Raw genomic sequence first — 25,307 nt, 5'->3', positions numbered from 1 at the left:
AGCCGACAACGCGGCACACGAATCTCTATGTTCCCTTAGCCGTTCGTTGAGGCATCAGCATGTCTGCCCACATAGGCCTTTCCACATGTCAGGGCAATCTTGTACACGACACCAGTGCAGCATTTGACAAAGCGTTCCCTGTGCAGTACGCCGCATCTTTCCTTGGTCTCGCTCGTTTCATTCACCTTCCTGCACATACTCGTTAACTTTTTCGGTGCAGACAGCACGACCCTAATTTCAAATCGACTGGCTATCTTCTTAAAACAGTGTGATATGCCATGTACGTAGGGCAGGACAACAACCTGTCTTCTCTTTCCACTCTCTTTACGCTCTCTTGTTCGGGGTCGCATATTCTTCAAACAGCTTTCAGCCGCAGATATCAGCATGCTCCTTGGATATCCGCTTCGTTTCAACCTCTCGATCTGTAGGTTGACACTGTTGCCCATCAAGCGGGGACAGGATTTGATCAACGCCTGCCGTAAACACAAGACAGCTAGCCCCCTCTTGATCAACTTAGTATGACTGGAGTCGTAAGGAAGAAGGCCTTTTGCCCCTCGTGTCCTATAAAACAAACACGTATGGTCTTCGTGAAGCACAAGTCTGATATCCAAGTACTGGATCTGTGCATTTTCTGGTTGCTGAAAGGTGAACTCTAGCCCCGGATGTGCTTTAGGAAATAGTGCCACAATGCTCTCAACCTTGCTCTCTGTGTATTCTCCATACAGCAGGCAAACCAAAAAATCATCGACATATCAAAATGCCTTGGCAACTCCAGCTTCCTTCATATGATTAAAAAGTGTCCTATCACCGTTAGCAAGAAATAGGTCACTCAACATAGAAGCAATTGAAGATCGCAAATTTCATCTTTTTGCTCCAAAACACTTCCTTCAAACTCAACATACAAGGATCGGAGGTAGAGCTTCAACAGACGTAAAACCCGGTCAGTGCTCATTCCACTTTCATTCTGAAACTTCGCTGCACCGTAGACATCTATTGCTTCTTCGACAGCGAGGATGGCCAAATGCTGTGGAATATTGCAATATAGACCTTTTGCGTCAACAGAGAAACACCTGATAGGTGCAGCTTGTTGAAAAAATTCAATCAGCTCATCTGAATTTCTCACCATCTGAATTCCTCTCGTTGTAAAACGGAAGACGATCAACATGACTCGAGGTACACCCATTGTGTACCAAGGTTCACCGAGACCAAGGTGCAGGCTGGCGCAAAAGACAGTTTTAAAAGACAGATTATTGAAGCATTCAAGATAATTTGGGGGGAAGAAGGGGAATGCGTGAGTGTTTCGTTGGTGGCGCTTAACAGGAAGGAGGTGATACTGCTTCATTCGGACAATATGACAAGAAGATAGACACAATTTGTCATTATTTTCTTTTTATTTTCGTATTTTATTGTAACCCTACATTTTTTGTGATGCATTCTTCTTCTTCGTGTCACAAATAACAGCCAATTGGTAGCGAGCGCATCATCGGTGTGAACGTCTTGCTTTAATCTTTTGTGTGTGTGTTGTGTTTGTGTATAACTATGCAGCGCCAGAGGTCTTCAAAGTCGTCTAGCCAACTAGCCCGCTCACAAGTACTACTGAGCTTTATTTCAGGTGCATCGGGCCTTTCTATATTTTCATTTTCTCCACTTCATCAAGTATGTGTTCTCATGGACTACATAGCAGAAGCAAAGACAAGGACTCGTGCTTTGACGTATGGGCTGAACAAAGGACTGACATCTCCGATCCTCACTTCGATATTCGGACTCCTGGCTCCGACACAAGGTTCGTCGAGGAGGGTCTGCAAGATTCTACGCTCAGAGACATGACGCCAAGTGCGGATGTACAAGCTCGCAATTGAGAATGTGTGTAGCTCCTACCTTGGTCCTCAGCAAAAGTAATGACAAAGTTCTTTCTTGGAGTTGCAGACCAAATTGCGGATCGGTGGTGGATTTCTACTTTGAATAAGCTTCCAAGGAAAGAAAGAGATTTAGCTGAGAAAAACAGCGGGGGTGTCAATCTCGCGGACCAGGCTATTCCTAAGCGTGTTCTTGATGCTTTAAAGAAGGGACCTAAGTATGCGGTGCAACCAAAGGCTGACACTGCTGATATTTTGAGCTTGGCTCATAAGGTGGTCTCAAAAGTCTACGAAGAGGATAGGAAAGCTTGCCTGTTCCAAGGTGTGGAGGCTGCTTCTGCGTTCTTAAAAGGTCGAGGTTCTAAGAGAGCACAGCCCAGTCCACAAAGAGCCATGGATTGGTTGAAGAGTGAATCTGCGGCTGATTCTTACTCATAAAACGGGAGAGTTTGCAGCCATGCACGAAGATGATTACCAGGCCAAGGCGAAGGAAGGGATCTTAAAAAATTTTGAGTCTCGAAAAGAAAGATTTCCAGGAGACAGCTTTGTTTTGCTCGTAAGCAAGCGGCTGATATGTTCCAAGAGGTGGGCAAGGAAGCATTAAGCAAGGAAATTATGGGATGCAAGAAGCTGACCCTGACCCCAATCTTCGCTGTCAAAACGCACAAGCAGGGAAACCCTTTCCGGGTCATCGTGCAGGACCGTTCCACATGGCAGCTCTGCGCAGCTTCATTTCTTCTGAAATACATGAATTGTCTCCCACTAGAAGACCCCTTGTTGGTGAGAAATTCAGCTGAGCTGATCGGATTTCTTCAGCAGGCTGCACCTATCAGGTGTTTCTCTGTTGACGCGAAAGGTCTGGATTACAACATTCCACAGCATTTGGCCATCCTCGCTGTCAAAGAAACAATAGATGTCTACAGTGCAGTGAAGGTTCATAATGAAAGTGGAATGAGCATTGACCGGTTTTTAGGTCTATTGAAGCTCTACCTCTGATCCTTGTATGTTGAGCTTGAAGGAAGTGTTTTGGAGCAAAAAGATGGTATTTGCATAGGATCTTCAATTGTTCCTATATTGAGTGGCCTATTCCTTGCTAAGTGTGATAGGACACTTTTTAATCATATGAAGGAAGCTGGAGTTGCCAAGGCATTTCGATATGTCGATGACTTTTTTGGTTTGCCTGCCGTATGGAGAATACACAGAGAGTAAGGTTGAGAGCATTGTGGCACTATTCCCTAAAGCACATCCAGGGCTTGAGTTCACCTTTGAGCAACCAGAAAATGCACAGATCCAGTACTTGGATATCAGACTTGTGCTTGACGAAGACCATACGTGTTTGTTTTATAGGACACGAGGGGCAAAAGGCCTTCTTCCTTACGACTCCGGTCATACTAAGTTGATCAAGAGGGGGCTAGCTGTCTCTTGTTTACGGCAGGCGTTGATCAAATCCTGTCCGCACTTGATGGGCAACAATGTCAACCTACAGATCGAGAGGTTGAAACGAAGCGGATATCTGAGGAGCATGCTGATATCTGCAGCTGAAAGCTGTTTGAAGAATATGCGTCCCCGAACAAGGGAGCGTAAAGAGAGTGAAAAGAGAAGACAGGTTGTTGTCCTGCCCCATGTACATGGCATATCACACTGTCTTAAGAAGATAGCCAGTCGATTTGAAATTAGGGTCGTGCTGTCTGCACCGAACAAGTTAAAGAGTATGTGCAGGAAGGTGAATGAAACGAGTGAGACCAAGGAAGGATGCGGCGTACTGCACAAGGAACGCTTTGTCAGATGCTGCACAGGTGTCATGTACAAGTTTCCCCCTGACATGTGGGAAGGTGTATGTGGGGCAGACAGGCCGTTGCCTCAATGAAAGGCTAAGTTGACATTGAAATTTGTGTGCCACATTGTCGGCTCCAGGAAACCTGGTGGCCCATTGCTCTCGTTGTTAAACAAAAGACGATCAACATGACACGAGGGGCACCCATTATGTACCAAGGTTCACCGAAACCAAGGTGCTGGCTGGCGCAAAAGACAGTTTTAAAAGACAGATTATCGAAGCATTCAAGATGATTTCGGGGGAAAAAGGAGAATGCGTGAGTGTTCCGTCGGTGCCGCTCAACAGGAAGGAGGTGATACTGCTTCGTTCGGACAATATGACAAGAAGATAGACGCAATTTGTCGTTATTTTCTTTTTATTTTCGTTTTATTTTCGCATTATTTCTGAATATTTTGTTTTCTTTTTATTGTAACCCTACGTTTTTTGTGATGCATTCTTCTTCTTCGTATCACAAATAACAGCCAGTTGGTAGTGAGTGCATCATCGGTGTGAACGTCTTGCTTCAATCTCTTGTGCGTGTGTTGTGTTTGTGATAGCTATGCAGCGCCAGAGGTCTTCAGAATCGTCTAGCCAACTAGCCCGCTCGCAAGTACTACTGAGAAACAAACACACTTGTCTGTCATGTTGTTCTTTGTGCTCCATCATTTCTGTACGTCGTTTTGTTATGAATGGTCAAATTACTTTATTGCAGATTCTGAAGAAACAGAATCTGCAATGAAGCAAACAGAAACAGAACGAGAAAAAGCAGAAAAAAATTAAAATAAAATGAGAACATTGGGGCAGTATATATTGGTGCCAGCATCACTGAGAACTGCAAAACTCAGTGAACATGTAGCACAATATATATACTAGCCATGTGCATCGGTAATAAGGAAACCTAAACACAACGCTAATAGAGATAGAAGTCGGCTCTCATGGGTCTCTGCAAGAGAATACCAATAGCGATAAAAGTAATCTTTCGCACGCCTCCATTGAGGTCACATGGAGAAACAAACTATGAATGCGCTTCACACTGAACATCATGAAAAGATAATGATTTGGAATTATTTCCTGTTTTCTCCACAAGAAAGTAGCATCGGCATTTTTCTGACTCTTTATTTTTAATCAAGTCTAGTTAGAAGCACCTTTCAGTGAGCATGCGTCTTCAGGATGGCACGAAATTTCAAATGCAAGGTTGGCACCGTTCCTGTACATATTACTGGAGCGCTGTGGAGCCCTGTACAATGACACTCAAATGGTTAAAGCAAAAGTGTATGTAGGAAGCAACATCATACAAATTAAAGAAAGGTCGGCATGCATGCCCCCCCTCCAGTGCTAAGTCGATTTAATGTTGTGTGTAAATGTTCCACTTTGGTGATGTACTGGCTGCTGTTTGTGGTGCAGTACTCAAGCGCAGGGGATGACTCGGTGACAGAAGCCATCACAGACCTGGTGCGGGGAACGTGAGTGTAACTTTGTAATTTGAGCGCTCTCTCTCTTGATTCACACTCAGTCTAATCCAGGCCTGTCATTTGTGCTTCACTTTCTGTAATGACTGGTGATCATAAGCAGAAGAAATCACTGAATTCTCACCTCTAGTTGCATGCTTAAAGGGACAGAACACTGAAATTTAGGACTCAAATTTTTTTGCTGTAATGGAAGGATTGATGTCTAAAACGTTCGATTCCGTAGTTTTTTTTGGTAGAAATTCTGTAGAAAAGTTTTACCGAGAATTTTTCGACCATTGCATGCGCCTGTTTTTATGTAGTCCGATGCTGGAAACCATAAGCAGCGACCGCGATGACGACTGGCGGTCGACAAAAAAAACATACCGAAAACAAATACAGTGTAGACCGCTTATAACGTAGGTCGCAAGAGTTGCTGAAATCTGCGCTATAAGCGGTACCGCGTTACAACCAAAACATCGCATTTTTAGGCTCTTACGCATATGAAACGGACAACCTACCTTTCAAACACAATTTATTGCACGTTTCAAACACACACACACAAGCACACATGAAACAATTGCAACTCAGCATCAACGTTTATCTCACGAGTGCATTATCAGCGGAAGAATGCGGTGATTTTCGTCTGGCAGTGTGTTTTCACTGCACTCCGTCGATCTCATCCTCAACAAAGCTTAAGCACTGAAGCGCCTTGTCGCTCAAGGTGTTTCTCGTGCAGTAAATTTTCACTTTGCTGAGACATTAAAGCACGACCTTGCACGGCACATCTGGCATCAGGTCTACATCGTCCTCGACGTCCGAATCATCTTCAGTCGCAAGCTCCACACCACTGCGCACCACTTCAACAATCGCATCGTTCGTGCTCGCTTCCTCGCAGGCAGCCAGTTTATTTTCGTCAGCATCAACATATTCTTCAAAAGTGTCTGTCGCGGAAACAAAGTTAATCTTAATGAAGCCGGACCACACGTTGTCAGCGTTGACTGCCTCATCGACAACGTCGCCCTGCTCTTCAGATTCAAGAGCGTCGGCATTGTGTACAAAGCCAGCCTTTTGAAAGCACTTGCTTATTTTGGCCTTCAACTGACACCACCAAGCAACAACCATGTCAATTGCACCCCTTAGATGCACCTTGAGGGGCTGCTGCTGCATGTTTAGCAAAACTCTTTCGCAAAGGCGTTTCTTGTAGAGTGCCTTTACAGTGGCAATAACGCCCTGGTCAAGGAGCGTACATTTAGCAGTAGTGCTGGCTGGCACAATGTGCAGGGCTGTGTACAGAACCATATTTCCTGCTCTATAAGTGACCCCTCCCCGCAAATGATAAATTTTTTTCTGAAAAACACCACGCACAAGTCGCATCAGTGTATAAGATCCACCTGTTCACTAATTATGTGCTATAAAAGAGTAGTTGGGCTCCTTTTTTCAAAGCCCGCTGGGGCGGCACAGTGGTTAGGGCGCTCAACTATTGTCCCCAAGTATACAGGATCGAACCCCGGCCTCGGCGGCCGCTTTTCAATGGAGACGAAAAGCAAGGCGCCTGTGTGCTTTATGATGTCTCTGCACGTTAAAGAACCCCAGGTGGTCAAAATTTCTGAAGCCCTCCACAACGGAGTCCGTCATAGCCTGAGTCTCTTTGGGACATTAAATCCCATAAACCAAACCAACTCTTTTCTCAAAGAGCGCTATGAAAATTGCTAGAATAAATGCGGCAGCAGTACCATATTTTGCACGTATTTAACGAGTTTGTAACATTCTACCCATAAAATAACATTTTAAATGTCTCATTTTTTTTTTTACGTCTTTTACGCATCGATTTATTTCTGAAGCATAGCTACTGGGCATGGCAAACAAAGGTGTGCGGTCGCACATCATTTTTCACTGTACGCATATGCTACGCCATTGTACAAAATGCACCGACAAAACTTCCACAAATAAAATTGGCTGTGGTTTAAGTTCTGGTTAAACCGGGTTGAATTGCGTTAGCAATACCTCCAGACTGCGCTTATGGTTCAGCATTTAGTGTACCTCATGGTGTAGCTTGAGATGTTTAGCTATGAGTAAAGACATGGTACACAAATGAACGACTAGTCTTCATTGAACAACGTCGTGCCCGTGTCCGTGGTGCCCTGGCAGGAGCTGCCAACTTGGGTCTCTTGGTTCACATGGGACGGTTATGTCAGAATCAGCCTGCCAGGACACTGGAATTCACATTGCCCCTATAGGCCGCTAAGGCACATTCATACGGCGTGGTTGAAGCCGTATTCGATTCGGTTGCGGCTTAAGGTCAAACGTGGCCCTTCCCGGGACTACGCAATGGTCTGAAACCTGGCGCAGTATTGCTAACGCAATAATAATTGCAGCTTATACGGCAGGAAATACAGCAAGTGCACAGGCTTGTTTGACTATGAAGGATGCCGTTTTATATCTTTGAACACTTCTTTCTTAGTTACCCAAACAGCTCGGGCAGGGATTTGTCTCCATGGACACATTTCTTTGCACGGCACTGTGCTTCAAAATGTGAGTGCAGAGACATATGAAGCATGGCTCTCTAATCCATTCTGTAATCTTTTGCATCCCGAGGCCTAATACCTTACAGTGATACATGCTGAGAGCCATAGGACAGCAGGATTAAGTGGCTGGATATCCAAATGCTTTTCCTTTTTTCACCATGCAGTATTCAGTATTCATTCTAGAATGCACTCCACGCTTCGACTTCCCCTTGAATGCACATCTTTAAGGCACCTATTTGCCAATTTGGTTGCAAAAAGGACTGTCTGTGCGACCACAGCACTCTACCTGGCCCAGTGCACGCCTTGTTACTTCAGAGTGTTGACTGAGCACATTTATCCTTCTCTCCATGTTAATAATAAAATATTCGCTTCTTACTGGCCCATATGATTTAAATAAAGTGCTCGGTTTATTGTAGCGAGAGCTACACCACGCCAGCTGTTTCGCCTCATCATCGTGATCGCACTTTTGTTGTGGTCGCACCTTTGCTATGGTTGAACTGACCTTGAGCCGTTGCCTAGCAACCGCTAGAGGAAAAAGATGAAGAGGTCGTGGGAAGCGGTAGCTGGCAGCTGACGTGGCCGAGCACTAACTGGACGTAGGGCTTCCTGACATTACTTTTGGCAGGAGCTTCCAACTCGGGCCTCTCCTTTCACATGGGAGGGTGATATGAGAATCAGCCTGCCAAAACCTTTGCATTCACGTTATCCCTAGGCCACGCAGGCACGTTCATATGGCTCGATTAAATCGGGGCTTTATAAGTTGGCTGGTAGCTTATGCTATCGCGTCATCGCGATGGCGGGAGTGAAAACGGGGAAAGAGGTGCCGTGGTGGAGGGCTTCAGACCACCACGGAACAGACGCTTTCGCCTCATCGCACTTTAGCGGTCAAAAGTGCCCCCTATGGCATAAATAAAGGTGAAAGCATAGAGTAAACTACTATACGCAAAAGCCGTGTCCTTACTTTCTAGCCGAACCTAAGCGTAGCCATGCAGATAGCCCTCGCTTAACTTCCAGATTTAAACTCAAGCTAAACCACAGTAACTTTTTTTTTTATTTGCCTACTTGCTGTTACCTTTGCTACTTTTCTTTCATGGCGCATCATTGTTCAAGGGTGGATGCACAGCTAAAACCACAATTTTCACTGAAAAAAAAAAATGTTTTTAAATTTTTGTTGTTTTGAATTGTGCTTATATTAAAGAAACTTCTCACCAAGTTTGGTTGTCATCTGTGCTGCAGAAAAATTAAAATTAATTTATTAAGAAGGGTGCATTCACCACTGAAAGTGCCTGTGAGTGCAGATTTCAAGATGCAGGTGCATAGCGAGCAAGAAACTGAATAATGAGTGTATCCCCAGGTTAGAATGCTTGTTTTTCGCACTCTCTAGCCGTAGATTAGTTGGTAAATCGAAATGGAAGCTTAGATTGACTAAAATACAGCATGTAACCATTGAACACTGTTTTCACACCGGTCTGAGCCTGGATAACCAAAGTGCTCGATAAGCTAGAGACAGAATATGGAGCCCATACAAAGGGACACGCTCGGCAAACAACCAAGGAATGCATTTCATGAGCTCTGGACAGCTGTAAAATGTGCTGGGCAGCTGTAGAGCTAAAAAAAGAATGAAAAGGAGAGGCAACTCGAAGCAGTCACCGCAGAGCAGTGTCATGTTGAAAAGGGTGGCCCAACATATGCACCAAGATCACATCGATTTAGTAATTTAGGCCCTAAATTTGAATAACATGTTCTGAAATCTTTCAGCTTATTTTTCTCACTTTGCGCTTTTTGCAAGAGCAGAACCATTTCAAGGAGGTTTTTGTACTGAAATACTCCCACGCTGCTTCACAATTTAGCTAGCTGGCCACAAGCCCCGCACTTGCAGTGTAAGCCGCCCACGTTCTCTTGAAACGCAGGCTGTGCCCCGCACTGAAGGCCGTGCTGGAGTACGGCATGAAGCGCTCCACCCTGCTCGGGGGACCCTGCCACCCATGGCTCTTCATTGAAGAGGTGGGTGGTTCCCCGCAGTTGCGTTCATGTGCACCAGAGAAGCACATCTACTGTACTTTCAGCAGAGAAACTGCCCAGTGTCATGTGGAGTTTTTTAGTCCAGCTGCTCAGTTACGCAACTGAAATGTGCAACAAATAAGGCCACGGATCTGTGCATCCTTGCAAATTGCCAGGGGATTGTTGTAGTATAGGTGACGCGGAGATTGTTGCCCTTATTTAATTTATTTATTTATTTATTTATTACTACCTCAAAGGCTCACGAGAGGCATTACATGAGGGGTGGGCTTACATCAGGTTATAATTTCAATGAATGATTTGAAGCGCGCGTTGTCAAGATGATTTGACGTTCGTGCAGTGAATGAGCTTCGTCTGGTGCTCTGCAGCAGAGTCAGAAGCGTGCACGACGTGTGTCTCCACTCTGTTTGCAAAGTCTGCTCCTGTGCATTTTGTACTTTCCGGAAAAGTTTCAGTGACTCGTAATTTGCCAAATTTCATTAGCGTGCTTCTAACCTAGAGAGCAGGGCCGCGAAAATTTCATGCAATTCTTTGTTGTTTAGTATTTGTTTTAGGTCAGAGTTCATGATGTTTTTTGCTTTCGTGCATCTTTGTATGTTTATTTTTAGCGAATCGACCCTGAATTTTTTGGGTTGTGTGAAAAATTGTGCCTTGCTTTGCAAATGTGGCAAATCAGGAAAGTGAAAAGTAGAGCTAGTCCATGAGTCAATTTGGGAACAAAGAGCACTAACAAATGAGATACATATGTATGACAAACCAACGCAGGCTCTCCACTCAGTTGAAAAGGTCGAGCGAGCCTCAAAGTAGGAAGAGTATTCCCACTTTTTTGTATGGTAAATTGTGCTTTTACTTTGCTTCTTCCAGGTGGCAAACAAAGAGGTGGAGAAGGACTTCAACTCAGTCTATTCCCGGCTGGTCCTTTGCAAGACATATAGGTGGGCAGGTCTCTCGAGCCTCTCCTATGCTTTCATCCTGGAGTTAGCTTTCACCCTCGGTGCAGAACTAGTTGGCTTGTAGAATAAAAAAAAAAAAGCATTCGACATTAAAGAGCTTTGCACCAAGGCTCACTTTGTTAATGTGATGAAAACAATGTTCCTTCCACAGAAGAAACTCGCTGCCAATCGAGTATAACAGGGGACACCATGTTGTACATATTGAGTTCTTGTATCAGTTCGCGTCTGTCGGAAATTGGTGTTGGCTAAGAAAGTTGTCCCATTAAATATTTAACCTTTGCATAATTTTCTCTGTTAGTAAGCAGATCCACATTACGAATGAGTACACTTCATGTGCATGATGTTTCTTGCCATATTGGTGAGTTTTCGAATGTGTAGGTAATGAAGCAGTACCAACTGTAGACCTCTGAAATAGGGCTGAAATCTGCGGATGCGCTCAGTGTGTGAACAGAGCTAAAAACTATCTGAACTTTTAAATTTTAAAAGATGTGTCATGACAGAGCACATTGCAAACTTTCCGTCCTTTTGCTTTTCTGAGCGGATACTGCGAAAGGTCAATCGGATCGAAAGAGCTGAGGTGACAATTTTCACATTGTTGATGCAGGCTAGACGAAGATGGCAAAGTACTCACGCCCGAGGAAGTCTTGTACAGGGTGAGTACCGAGTTGGCATGTGTAACGCATGTTTAAAGGCCATTCAGTGTTGATCATGCAACAGCTGCAGAGTGGGTTCACGATGATAGTACAACTATGGCTGATACAGATTTTGGGATGGTAGGAGTGAATAAAATTTCCTGGCTGAAGTGCGCTGTGTGCGTAATTTTGAGTGTTCTAACTCTCTTTCATGCCACTAAGGTTGATATGAGCGTGGAAGCTGCCATGAGCCATGTGTGGTGGCCTGCCCATCACTGGCGCCGCAATTGCCAACCGTGCGGTATGCACCATAAGCAATGACGCACAACCGTAAACAAACACTGTCAGGCATGAACACGTCTGCATAGATGGATATCTGGTGCATGCACACTTAGTTTGTTTTTTGGCAATACAAATTTCACATGATGCGAATATCTTTTGCAGCCCCTCTAGATTTGTGTCAGAGATTTAGCTGTACTAGAAGTGAAAAGGCAGCCGAGGAGTTTTTGGGTTCAGTATGACAGAGGCTGTACAGGGTCGCGTTATTGGTGGCTCAGTGGTTCTACTGAACCAGTGTAGACAGTGTGTTGCTTTTATAAATGCACACAAATTATGCATTGCAAGCACTGAACACGTTTTTGTCTCAGTCGGTACAGGCGGTGAACATGTCCCATGACCAGGCCCACGCCCAGATGGACGTCAAGCTGCGCTCCCTGGTCTGCATAGGCCTCAAGTGAGCCTCCTCATTCTCATCGCTGCACCAACCCTCAAAGGGGAAAATTTCTGGGGTGCACTTAAGTCATCTTGCGTGCAGTGGGGAGAGGGCATTTTGACTGCCCTGCTGCGGTCCTTGGAATGCCCCTGATTCCTTGCGAGAGAAAGGCAGAGTCTCTCTCTCCGTCCAAAGAGACTCCCCGACACAATCACATTGTCATCATTAACTGTCACTGTCATCATCATCACTAAATGTCTTTAACCATCACTGTCACTATTTTTCTTAATGATTACACAGAACCCCACCGATATCTCATGGAATCTCGCGGCAAATCTCACTCATGCAGATTTCACCATGAGCCAAGTAAGGCTTTTGCCTTACAGATACCTATGCATTCCTCCATTTTTACGGTATGAGTGGTGCGCAATGCTACAGAGTGCTTGTCCAGTCTGCAATTTCCTTGCAAGTAGCTGATTGAGGATCCTCAAAGGTTTTGGGACTTTATGAAGGAAAACAAAAGGAGTGTACAACAAATATCCCATGACGGCGCAGTATTAACTAATCCTAAGAATATTGCACAAAACTTTAACCAATATTTTCGCACTGTTTTCTCTGCGCCTGCTGGACCTTCATTTTCAACTTCCTCCTTGCATTTCCTCAGTGTTACTGATTTGGTTTCACATGAAGGGGCATTGAACATGCTGCTTAGACTAAACGGTAAATCTCCTCCAGGACCTGATGGTATACCAGGCGCATTGCTTTGCTGTTTCGCTGAAACACTGTGCAAGTTCCTCGTTTTATAATTCCGAGCTTTCATTACAACTGCATCCATACCTGATAACTGGAAGACTGCGCATTTGTGGTACCCGTCCGAAAGAGGGGTGACCCACTTCTTTTGTCTAACTACCGTCCTATATTTATTATTATGTTTTTTAAATTCATGGAGCATATCGTAGCTAATCTCTTTTCAAAATTTCTTCAAGGTAATAATATTTTGTCGCAACACCAGCATGGCTTCAGGAAAGGGTTTACTACGGTTGCGTAGTTAGTCACCTTATTTTACTTTCTTGCTTCTGTCGTGCATAGGACCGGCCAGGTAGATCCAATTTTCTTGGATTACAGCAAGGTGTTTGACCTAGTACCGCATAACAATTGAGAAACTTCAAATGATAGGATTGCCCGATTCTTGTCTCCTGGGTATCGCTGTATTTAATGCAACGTAAACAGTATGTTACAATTAACGGAGAAGATTCTTGTGCTCTTCCAGTCACATCTGGTGTCCCTCAGGGCAGTGTGCTTGGACCGCTGCTATTTTTTATATTGTAACGATATTGTTGATGTGGTTAATGAGCTTGTGCAGATTCATATGTATTCAGATGACTGCATTATTTTTAGTGAGATCCTATCAGCTGATGACCAGGCAGTACTAAACACGGCCCATAACAATATTCTCACATGGTGTTCTAGATGGGGTATGAAACTAAACCCTGAAAAGACCGTCTTACTATGTGTTACAAGAAAACTTCATCCATTAAAATGCCCTTTTTTTCTGGATTCAGGTCCAATCGCTGAAGTTAGCGAATATATATGTATATCTTAGTGTGACATTAACAAGCAACCTAAACGGGAACATGCACATCTCTAACACTTGCTCATCTACCTTTCGAAAACTTGGCTAAGGGCGGAAGCCTTAGCCAAGACCTATCAGTACAAGAACACCGTTTATGTAGATGCGGTGGTGACGGTTGTAGATTTCCAGCTAAAGGAGAAAATGAGCGCCTCGCTATGGAACTGCTCTGTGTCTAACGCCGAGGAGGCCGCTATTGCTCTAGCGGTGACCGATTCTAAAGCCACTTGCTGAGGATTCACCAACAGCAGGATTGGCAAAAATGCGGCTGCCATCTTGAAGGCCGGCGGGATAAGCGACATAAAACAACTCGTACTTTGGGCTTCGGGGCACGGCGACATTGCCGGGAGCATCCAGGCCGATCTCATAGCTCGAGGTTATACAAACCGAGGGAGGTCAGAGGCTGAAGAGACCCAGGCAGTGACTTGTACCTACGCAGACATTTTGGTGCACTACCGGAGGACCAAAAGACGGTATCCTCCGCCCCACAAGTTGTTAAACAGGGAGCAGTCAGTGTCTTGGCAGCAGCTACAAACAAATTCTTATCCATGCCTGTCTTTATACAGCAAGATACATCCGACCGTATACAGGGACACATGTCCCTGGTGTGGACAGAAACCGACAATTTATCATATCACATAGGCCTGCCAGAAAATAGATGCAGTGCCAATAATTCACGCCACGCCGGAGCAGTGAGAGGCTGCGCTGTCCAGTTCAGAGTCGAAAGACCAGCTTTGGCTGATTGAACAGGCCAGCAGGGCAGCAAAGGCCGCGGGAGTCCTGGACTGAGGACCCAACCACGGGAGCTCTACATTATTATTTTTCTTTTTTTGCATTATATAAAGTTTCTCTCTCTCTCTCTTTTTCGAAAACTTTGCTTATTGCGCCATAAGCTAAAAGATGCACCTCTCCAAGTTAAGAGGTTAGCATACGAAACCTTTAAAGGACTAAATTAGAGTATGCCTGTATTGTATGGGACCCGTATACTATCACCAACATAAACGGACTAGAGTGAATCCAAAGGAAAGCTGCGCAATTCATGTTTTAGCAGTGCAGTTGAACTGTCCGTCTCTGCACTAATGCAATTGAATTCAATACCTACCCTCCTTCAGTCCTGGCGAAAATTTCTTCGATTGATATTTTTATATTTATTATTTAACCATAAGCTTAGAATAAATTCTTCACCATACCTGATACTATCGAACACCAGACAAAACAGTCACTCCCACCTCCTTTCTCTGACCCCGTGCTTTGCTATGACTAGCTTATTTCAATACTCTTTCTTTCTGCAGACCATCAGTGATTCGAACAGCTTGCCAGCCTCCTGCCTGCAGTCTCTTGACCTGATAAATTATCATGTTTAGCATTTTTTCATGCTCTGCCATTATCATTTTCATTTCCTGCTGCTCGTGCTCTGTTTTGTTTGCATTTTGGCGTTACTGCTCACTTGTAATAATTTGTTTTTAATCCACTCCTGCGTGGGCCTCACGGCCTGCAGTATGCAATAAATAAATAAATTTACAAACAATGAATAGCCATGTGGATTGCAGAAAAAAAGCAGTACCTAATTTACAGTTGAATTTTTTTCTTCCATGCAGTTCCAGTTTGAATTGCTGAACAATGGCTGTGGTGTGATAAGCAGGTTGAAGTCATATGAGGCATACAAAAATTTAAGTATGGTGGCAGCTTTGTTCATTTTAATTCGCATCAGCTGTTCTACACAAGCCTGCCCGAGAGCTGGAATCATGAAAGATGAGTGTACAGCAATTATATTGTAGTTTCTCTATGACTTGCAAGACTTCAACACATCTGGGACATCACAGCCATGGTTGGGTGGTTGAAACTGAAAGTGCACAAGAAAAAATCTCTATTATAAATAATTTGGCTGGCACAGATAAATTCCATATTATGATTCATGTATTGTCTTGTCCACTGTTCTAAAGAAAAAAACGCGCGTCCAAAATTTGGTTGCCGCTACTCCTGTGTGTTGTCAGTGGGTTGCACAAGGTTCTCAATGATTTTTAGAACACAATCAGGCTTTGCTTTTACCGGCAAAAGTGTCATTTTGGTTTGGTTTGGTTTATGGGATGTAACGTCCTATGGGGTGCAACGTCCCAAAGCGACTCAAGCTATGAGAAATGCCGTAGTGGAGGTCTCCAGGAATTTCACCTGGGGTTCTTTAATGTGCATTGACAACGCACAGCACATGGGCGCTGAGCTTATCGCCTGCATCAAAAAGTGGCAGCTGTGGCCAGGATTCGATCCCGCATCCTTGGGCACAGTAGTCATGTGCACCAACCACTGCACCGACACAGCGGTGCGCCAGTATTGTTTTGGATGCAAAACAAATCTCACAAGAAACTTCATCATGAACCACTTTTGCGTGTGTGTATGTGTGCGTGTGTGCGTGCACGCGTGTGTGTGTGGGGGGGGGGGGGGGGTAGGTGGGGGGGTGGTTGGGGAGGGGGCTGATATTTCCAACTAGCAACCAGCACTCATAGGTGGTCTAAAAATGTTTTGGGAGGTCTATGACTGCCTAGACTGAATGATGCATATATAACTAATTAGTTAGCCTTATTGCTGTCGGCACCCTTGCTATATTTCGTCTGCAACCTGTTGAAGTTGATGTGTTCACGTGAGCATGTCATCTGCTTATGTCTTTGTGACCTTTTTCTTTTTTTCCCTGTCACCTGTGACACAAACACAGTGAGCAGGTATTGCACCTGTGGTTTGAGGTGCTCTGCTCGTCCCTGTCCGTGGTGCACAAGTGGTACCAGCCGTGGTCCTTCATCAACAGCCCTGGATGGGTGCAGATCAAGTGTGAACTCCGGTTAGTCTCCTCCGTTTTGTCAGACTCCTCCATGTGGGACTGCTGCACAGAAAAGAAGTGCTGGAAAGTTTGGAGATCCTTGACACATAAGTCTGTGTATATGTCCGGTATATGTGTGCTTTTGGAGTCGTATCTTTTGAAGGTGCCTCAAAAAGAAACAGCACAAGAATGATGGGACTCAAAAATAGGTCATAAAAATGACCGCTGTTTAGCTATTAATGAATGTTCTAGCACTGATTTTCCTGTCATATCTTCATTCTTTTTAAGAGCTGTAAAAAAATTTTAACCGAAATGGCCGGCAAATATGTAGTCAGGCCAAAGCTTTTGCACATCTGGTGCAAAATGAGGTAATTTTCCACATTTACTGACTTTTCATAGTATTATACTTGATGGTCGTTTTCTTCCTTCTGGTACTGGGTTTCATATTTCAACTGCATACAGTTTGACTCATGATAAGTCTGTATTGCATCCTAAATACCCTTTATTCCATCATCTAGTTATGTGACAAATGAAGCTAAATCTTTTCTTGATCCTCCAACGTTCATGATGTCATTGAGTAGGAATGTTTTTATTGCGAAAGCAATACTACTCGCACTTCCAAGCCGTCAGCGTGGTCCCGGCGGTAACCACGTTTGAACTTTGACCTTTAGACGACCCCTGTAGAAGACCCCAAAGTGTGCAGAAGCTGCCGACTTGGGTCTCTCGTTTCACATGGGACGGTTATGGCAGAATCAGCCTGCTACGACCCTGGCATTCACGTTACCCCTATAGGCCACTAAGGCATGTTCATATCAGTTGGTTAAAGCGGGGCTTCATATGCGGGCTGAGGAAGAAGCAAAAGAGAAGAAGAAGAACGCTTGGTCACCCGCAGCTAATGCTTTCGCTCAATATTTGGATCAGCAGCGTTGAACCCTTGTAATATTTTTGTCCAATTTCATGAGTATATTTTCCTCCCAGTTTCACTGATATAATTGTTACCTAATCTCCCGTTACGCTTCTTGCCCAATATCTGTGCATGTCTCGTGTGCTGCTTTATTAATAAATATCATGCCGTTCCTTATAGGTATACATGCCTCCGATATCATTTTTTCAAGGATGCATCTTATTTTGTTTCCTGGTTATATTTTATGTCCAAACCTCCGATATATTCCTCCTCCATAAATTACTGGGTATGCCTCCTCATCTCCTAAATGTGGCCAGTACTCAAGTATGTCTCGCTCCCAAATCCACGAATTAATCCCATGCCATTTCTTGAGTATGCCTCCTATCTTATTCCTTAATTGTGCTTCATGCCCCAACTGTTCCTCCTGCATGATTTGTTATGTGTATCCCTCCTCCCCATCTCTTGCCCAACCACAAAAAGTATGCCTACTGTTGAATCGGCAGGGTTTTTGCGGTGTTCGTTATATCTCTCTTTCCCTTTCCACAGGCTGCTGTCCCAGTTTGCTTTCAACCTGAACCCAAACTGGGAGCTGCCCACCCAGCGGGAGCCCTCGCAGCCTCTGCGCGAGGGTGTGCGCGACATGCTGGTCAAGCACCACCTCTTCTCCTGGGACCTCTGACCCCCCCCCCCCCCCAGGATCGACACCATGCACACGGCCAAGGGAGGGGCAGGGGTCAGCAGGGTCTGCACAGGACGCAGTTTGGCTGCATGCGCACAGAAGTCAGAAATGGTTAACTTCATGCAGTGCAACTGGCGTCCACTGGTATTGATCCGAACAAACTGAGCGCACTGGTTCACTTCTGTTACTTGTTATAGCATGATAGTATACTGTGTGTAGCGTTTACAAGGCCAGCTGCCATATGCGGCCATCATCCGTGACAGCGTTGCTAGAGTGCATGCTTAGATGTAGAGAAAGAATGGATGGGTTGGTTGGTTTATAGGCCTTAACGTCCCGAAGCGACTCAGGCTATGAGACACACCTTGAGGGAGGGCTCTGTAAATTGCAACTACCTGGGGTTCATTAACGTGTACTGGCATCGCACAGCAGACGGCCACCTCGCTTTTCGCCGCCATCAGAAAGCGGCCACGTTGGCCGGGATTCGATCTCACATCCTTTGGATCAGTAGTTGAGCGCCTTATGAAGTAACTGAGGACAAGACAAATGTTATGTCTAAATGCCTCGGACTTATTGGCTACCGATATTATGATGAACATCAAGGCGATAATTGACACTGCACCAGAAACAGTGGAATGCAAAAAAAAAAAAAAGAACTTTAGTTTGCAAAGGGAAATCAGGGCATTATTCAGAAGGTAGTCAAGGCAGGATTCTGATTCTGAATGTTGGTTCAACTAGGTTTAAAGGGGCCACTCACCCATTTATCTTGAGAAGAAAATTCTTTTATATCAATAATGCTATGGAAATGTGACTCTCTGCACGGATGTGACATTGTTAAGTGAGGAAATGTCATCCTGGGTCGAATATTTGTAACAGGGGAGTAATTGCTCAAGACATCCACCCAAGCGCAGTGTTACAGCTACAAAGGGAAGCTATAAAACTTTGTCAGGAACTTTGTAGTTCAAAAAAAATTTGTCCTGGCCTGCGGATTGAACCTGGGTCCACCGCCTTTCCGGGGCAGTTACTCTACCAACTGAGCTAACTAACCGAGTAATTGCTCCCTTATTACAAATCTATTCCACCTTGTGGGATTTTCCTAAACATTCGAGCAACACCATTCCCACTTCGAGTTATTTATCTATTTGCTCTCACCATACCATCTGATCCGCTGACCATCCTGGTTAGTGCAGTTAGTAGAGTGACTGCCCCGGAAAGGTGGTGGTCACGGGTTTGATCCCAGCACCAGAACGAATTTTTCTTTAACTACGAAGTTTCTGAGAACTTTGTAGCTGTATGGCTGCACTTGAAAGCAGCTGTGCTCTTAACTATTGTTTTCTTTTTAATCTGACAGAACCTCTTATGGAAGAAACTTTCCACTTATGTGGTTCACACTACGAAATGTTGGTTTGTGTTAGTGAGCAGGAAGCTGATCAGGATGGGTCTGTGGTGTTGGTTTAAGGCTAATTATTACTCAAGATTACCCCTTACTGAGCGACTTTCCTCCTGTTTTAGATGACAGAGATTCTGTTTTTTATTCTGAATGGCTGGGACCACACATCTTCAGTGTCCAAATATGCGATAGTCCTTCTTGCCGGATTAGATAGCGTCACTAAAAGTTAATTACCGACAGCAGGAGATATGGTACCTTCGGCCAAAATTTTCTGCGATTACTACCTTATTAAGTGGCATTAGATGGCGCCAGTTGCTGATCTGGAACGATAGTTCTGTCCACATCTTTCCTGCCCAGGAAAACTCGGTCCCTCTTACCTCTTTGGATTGCAGCAGCAGTGACAACAACAGAGCAAGAGACCTTACCAAGATTTAAAGAGAGACGTTCAACTACATTTGTAGCCCTATAAGTCTCAATCAGTCTGAGATGGAGTGGAAAATCAGTTTTTCGGTTGCATGTCGTGCATTTACGTTCATGCATCCATGCTTCTTTCAGAGCGACAAACGTAGTCAATCGCTCGGAGCAAGCTTGAGACTGTTGGAACTATTTGGCTGCACCTTCAGATCTCTTTGTATAGCTAGTTGGGCTGTTTAGAACAAGGGCACTCACAGGGCCTTGGTTTGGGCGAGTGTCGTGTAGCAAGAACTGTGTTTGAGCATCGGATGAGTGGTCGCTCGGGAGAGTTACTCTGCTGCTCTTATTTGGGGTAATCATGTACATTGTGCCATATAGTACGATATGCTAATCTGTTGTGTATGTTGTCTAACATAACACTTCAATCCCCCTAATGTCACAGTCATGTGTTCTAGTCATTCCACATTCGGCAAATTATAGCCACTCAGGTGACGCTGTCTCACCATATTTGTTTCAATGACAAAAAAAAAAAAAAAGTGAAATTAACAGAGAGCATTTTGGCATGGCTGAGGAAGCTTCGCTCTATGACATTTTGTATATATGAATATAGACATAGAGTTATGGCTTGATTGACTGAGAAGTCAGCTGGTCTTGAAAGGTACGAGGGAGCTTGTCTTGTGCAAGACTTCGATTTGCAGTCATCAGTTATGGCCGCTAAGCTCTCCAGAGTGGCTCTGCAGCACAGGAACAGGATTGTCCTTGGTGCTACCTGTGAGGCCTAATTTTGAGGTCATCCTGCTGCTCTTATTTTTAACTAGCCTTTGCATTTAGAGGGCTATGTGTTGTGCTCTCTTTTTCTGAAAAAAAAAAAAAGAAAAGAACACATTCCTGTGGTTTCACTTTTTTTGCAGCTTCAATTGTTCCTTATTTAAGCACCCTTCAATTGTTTGCATTACTATAGATGCTATGTGTACAAGTCTAAAACTTTTACTGGATCTGGAGAAACATTGCTGAAGTGAAATGACTTTGGTATAGATCTGACACCAAACATGCCGAGCACTTCTGTGGCACTTCTGTAAACGGAGTTGAGCTTTTTCTGTCTCGAGGCTGCTCTGAGAAGAGCATTACGTTAGTTAAGGAAGTGCTCTTTGATTTTGTGGTTTTCGGCTGTACAGCATTCCATTATATTTAGCCACTACATAAAGTGGTCGTACACAATTGTCAATAATGTCACTGTGCGGTGTACTGCATGATTTTGGTCTGAAAGCTGCGGGCACCTGTCAGGCATGCAGAATAATGCACTCTCCTCGATTTAGGGCTCACACAAGGAGGTTTGATCAAGCATGAACGGTTGGAACTTGGTTATGCAGGCAGCATTGTGCAATGCCGAAGTAGCACTAGGTTGGGACTTTGAGGAAGGGGATTTGTATTCCATACTTGTGTTGTGTTTTTGTAAACGAAGTCCTGCCTATGCTATTTTTAGGCTGTGACACAGGGGAAAAAAAAAAGTATGATGCTGTTCTCAGTTCCTACGGGAACCTACAGTACCAAAGCATTCGTTAGGCACCGCTGCTAGTCAGGTAGGAGAGAGATGCCTCTCAGAGCATAGAATCATCACTGCCTCACTTAATTTGTATACTATTCACTGGCAGATGGCAGCCTCCGCTTTAGTGATCACTGGCAGAACATTTAAACTGGAAGTGCAGTACAGAATATTGTGCAGCTGTCTTCCTACAAGGAAAGGCTCAGCAGGTGTAAAATTCCACACTGTAAGAGGAAAAGTCTTGTTTGGTACAACCACCACAAGTAGAGCAATTAATGGTCTGATGCTCGTATCCACTCTAGTAGTAATAGCTGAACTTAACTAGGTAGTTGTTGCTAGATTACTTCCACAACTACCTACCAATGCTGTCCACATAATACGCACAAGTTGGGCTAAACTCACAGCCGTTCATTTCCAAATCATCCTTGCACTGGCTGAGCCAAATATAGTAGCATACTATGCACGTGTAGGTTATGCTTGAAATCTCCTCAAAACGTTTTTTTTCTGCAAAAAACTTGGCTATGGAGGGAAGTAACTGGCTGAACCAGGAAGAATTTTCCAAGACGCGAAGCTACTGAGATATTTATTTCAGATTTATCATCCTTAGTTGTTCTATGCAGCACACAAAAAAATGTGCATATCAAATAGGAAGCATTGGTTGAAACTTTTACTTCTCATTAACGGTCTGCACAGTCTCTACTTTGCCACACCATGTGTCCGGTTAGAGGGTCATGTTAGAATGCTTTCTTGTCACTGTCATTTGCACTTGAAGCATAGCGTGCATACGCCATGGTTATAACCTTTTGATCTAGTTTTATTTATATTGTTACGGGGAATATTCACAGTACGACAGCTGTCCACACCACTGAGGGCTTTCCGAACAGGTCGTGGAGCTTCTGCTTACAGGTATCCCAAGATTGAGGTCCTCTTCATGGGTTTCAAACCACATCCGCGCTGTCCCAGTCAAGTAAAAAATAATATTCGCGAGCATAAGTGTGGGATCCCACCTGTTGTGCTTGCTGACTCGTTCGTATAGGGGTCGTCGACATCAACGTCGCCGGTCCCACAGAAGGTTCCGGGGTCACGGGGATGGGCCATGACGACAGCAGGTGCGGCGGCAGTAGATGTAGCGGCGTCAGTAGCCATAGTGGTGGTAGCGATGTGTCGGCCGCTGCGGAGATCCAGCTTGTGACGGGGATCGAAGGATTCGCCTCCACCAAGAGATGTTAGGGGGAATATTCACAGTATGACAGCTGTCCACACCACTGAGGATGATCACCGCACAGATATCAGCACTCGTCTGTGTCTTCTTCTTCTGGGAGTCTGTCGCACTTCTTTTTCCTCAGCACGATCAGCGAATACCGCTCAGTAACAATATTCCCATTGTTCTCTGCTCGTTGATTACGTAAGTGATTCCAAGTTTGGATGGCTCCTCACTGCGTTATTGATGAAAGTCTGATTCCCTTTTGCCAACTTTTCATTGAACCTGTATTCAAAAACATTCACCAGATTTTTGCTAGGTATGATTATGTTTTGTTTCAAACGACAACAATATAGAAGACTTAACAGCAGCACTTCTGCTAATTTCATAATAGTTTGGCATGCGTCACTTTCCTCAGTGTAGTGCCATATCATTGTAAAAATTACACACTATTCTGTTTTCTTAAAACAAGATATTTGACTGGTTATTAGTTCATACCCAATTTTTTCACATTTTATGTGTCAAGAAAACATTTGGGGGGCACTTAGGCTCCTCCTTCAAAGTTGCTGGCTCCCCTATCTTCATTCACATACATGCACTTTTTCACTCGTCTAATCACTAACCCTATAATTCGTGCACAGTGATATCTCGCACTTACTCATTAGCATACAAACCTTGTGTTTGGCGCATCATAGCTTCAGTTGCTTTTGTGCCATAAAACCTCATATAACTAATTAACTCATTAGCATACAGTCGAATTCTACCCCGTTACATGAAAGACCACCCAACAAAGGTATAAATCGCGCCTTAATCAATCTGCATGAGTGTGCCTGCATGGCCTAGGGGTAGCGTGTGTGTCAAAATCCAAAGGTCTCAAATTCAAAGCCTAAGTTGGCAGCACCTACCGCATCAGGCATGTCAATGTCACATGGCCTTGTGACGTCACACTACCACTCAATGCCTGGCCATGTCACCTTCCAACTACCACCTGTCAGAGCCATGCTCGCCATTTTTCGCTCAGTGCCGACAAAGCCAGCTCCAGTTTTTTGGGGTATGGGACCTTTAACGGTGTCGTATTAATATACAATGTGCTGATCAATGCTCTCTGTAAAGCACTTTCCTTGCAACATTTCAAGAAGTGTTGTGGGCAAACGACGTTCAAGTCAGGAAAAGCCATATGTGGCTCTAGACTTTTTCTTCCCAGAGCGTGTCAGGAAGTGTCCGTTGTGATTTTACTGTCTACGATGCGCAATGTGTAAAATTTCACGATTGCACATTTTAGCAGGTTGAAGAGTCAGATGCATTCTGTGTAAGCCTAGCCTACTGAACAGTGGGTACTAGTGACTCAGATTTATGTTTATGTCCATGATTTATTTTTTTATTTTTCTGTGCCAGTGAAACACTATGCAGGCTGAATCTGTGACGATGGAAAATTGTTTCTGCAATTAGTTTATTTACTGCTGTGTTCACGCAATGTTTGGTATGCATTTAGGCAATTTTCTTTTACACATTTCACTTGCATAATGTCATGTTGTTATGCAAATGATTTATTCAAAGTTATGTTGTTGTGATATATTGGCACCTTTGGTACCTTTTCATTCTTTGCCATATTTCTTCCGCCTAACGGCACACATTTTCTGGAAAATGCATTTTGGGCTGCGTGACCAAAAAACAGAGAGCTCACTTGTATAATGTCTTCAGCTTTTAGGCTGGTAAATTCAAGTGCTGAAGCCTAACGCTGAAGAGCAGGTACAGATATTGAACACAGAAAAGGGCTTTTTGTTTTGTGTTAAGTGACAACACCTATGTGGAATGGATTAACTTTATGAGAAGTCAAAATTTCCACTCTGCATTCTCATTTACAAAATGCTACATGGGACATCCCTTAGTGATGTTGCACTTATAATCCGTACATAATGCTCAAATCAAACTGATGAACACTTTGTTAAGGTTATCTTGTCAGGTGTGCTCAGCCCATTGCATTGTCTGACTACATTCCTTCACCGATATCAAGTTTTTGTTGGAACAAATGTTTCTTGATATCTGCCCACAATCCAACTAGTCCAGAACTCTTAGTGGAAAAAGTTTGCTTGTGTCTTTCAGCACAGAATTCCTTGCAGACAGAAAGAGGAGTATTAAAACTCTACATGCATTCCACTGCTCTCAAGCAAACACTTATGCCCTGGAGGACAATTTGACTCTACAGCCCAGCCGTGGCTGGACTGATGTTGCTGCTATATTGGAGTCTATGGATATATGCATGAGCATGTCTGGGCTTGCTCTTAGAAGCACCACAGGGCCAGGTTAGAGCAGTTGGCAAGGCATGTGTTTATTTGTTGTGTACCGAAGCTTATTGCATTCAGCAATGGATGCAGTGCTGCGTAAAGTAAGAAACCAGCACAGAAAGGACGTCAACCAGTAAGGCATTTTCTGAGTAAATTGTGTGTTACCCCAGGGCATTCATAATGTCATCATCCCATCACTGTCATTCTAGTCTGTGTACTGCAGGATTTCTGTGCAAGGTGTTTGAGACAGGAATTGTCTGGTGCATGGTCTCCATTTATTGCATACATGTATCATACTGCACAGAAAACTTATTTTTAAATATATGTGTTCAGGTAGATAAATATATAAGTATATTCATATTTTGAAAAATGGATGTCTTCTGTGCTTGGGATCAACTTGGCCTGCATATCGATGCTGTCCACCCATACAGACCTGGTACACAAGTGCTAATCCATTTTCTCACTCCACATTTTCAATAAATTTGGTTGCCATTTGA

The 25,307-nt window shown here is 44.1% G+C and overlaps 1 protein-coding gene across 2 annotated transcripts in view; it reads left to right on the top strand.

Moving 5' to 3' along the window:
• Positions 1-25,307, top strand: part of LOC146190170 (small G protein signaling modulator 3 homolog) — a 75,144-nt gene extending 49,837 nt beyond the window's left edge. For both annotated transcript variants that reach the window (XM_084604902.1, XM_084604903.1), the window contains 7 exons: positions 5,074-5,132; positions 9,553-9,646; positions 10,526-10,596; positions 11,219-11,267; positions 11,894-11,979; positions 16,296-16,418; positions 17,848-25,307. In XM_084604902.1, coding sequence (XP_084461028.1) covers positions 5,074-5,132; positions 9,553-9,646; positions 10,526-10,596; positions 11,219-11,267; positions 11,894-11,979; positions 16,296-16,418; positions 17,848-17,980 — 615 coding nt within the window. In that variant the 3' untranslated portion in view covers positions 17,981-25,307. The remainder of the gene's footprint in view (positions 1-5,073; positions 5,133-9,552; positions 9,647-10,525; positions 10,597-11,218; positions 11,268-11,893; positions 11,980-16,295; positions 16,419-17,847) is intronic.

The sequence above is a fragment of the Amblyomma maculatum genome, chromosome 5, assembly GCF_055883805.1.
Source record: "Amblyomma maculatum isolate TAMU_Amacu chromosome 5, ASM5588380v1, whole genome shotgun sequence".
In the NCBI taxonomy this organism is placed as follows: Eukaryota; Metazoa; Arthropoda; class Arachnida; order Ixodida; family Ixodidae; genus Amblyomma; species Amblyomma maculatum.
Note: the sequence above shows the minus strand (reverse complement) of the source record. Positions and strands in the feature narration are given on the sequence as shown.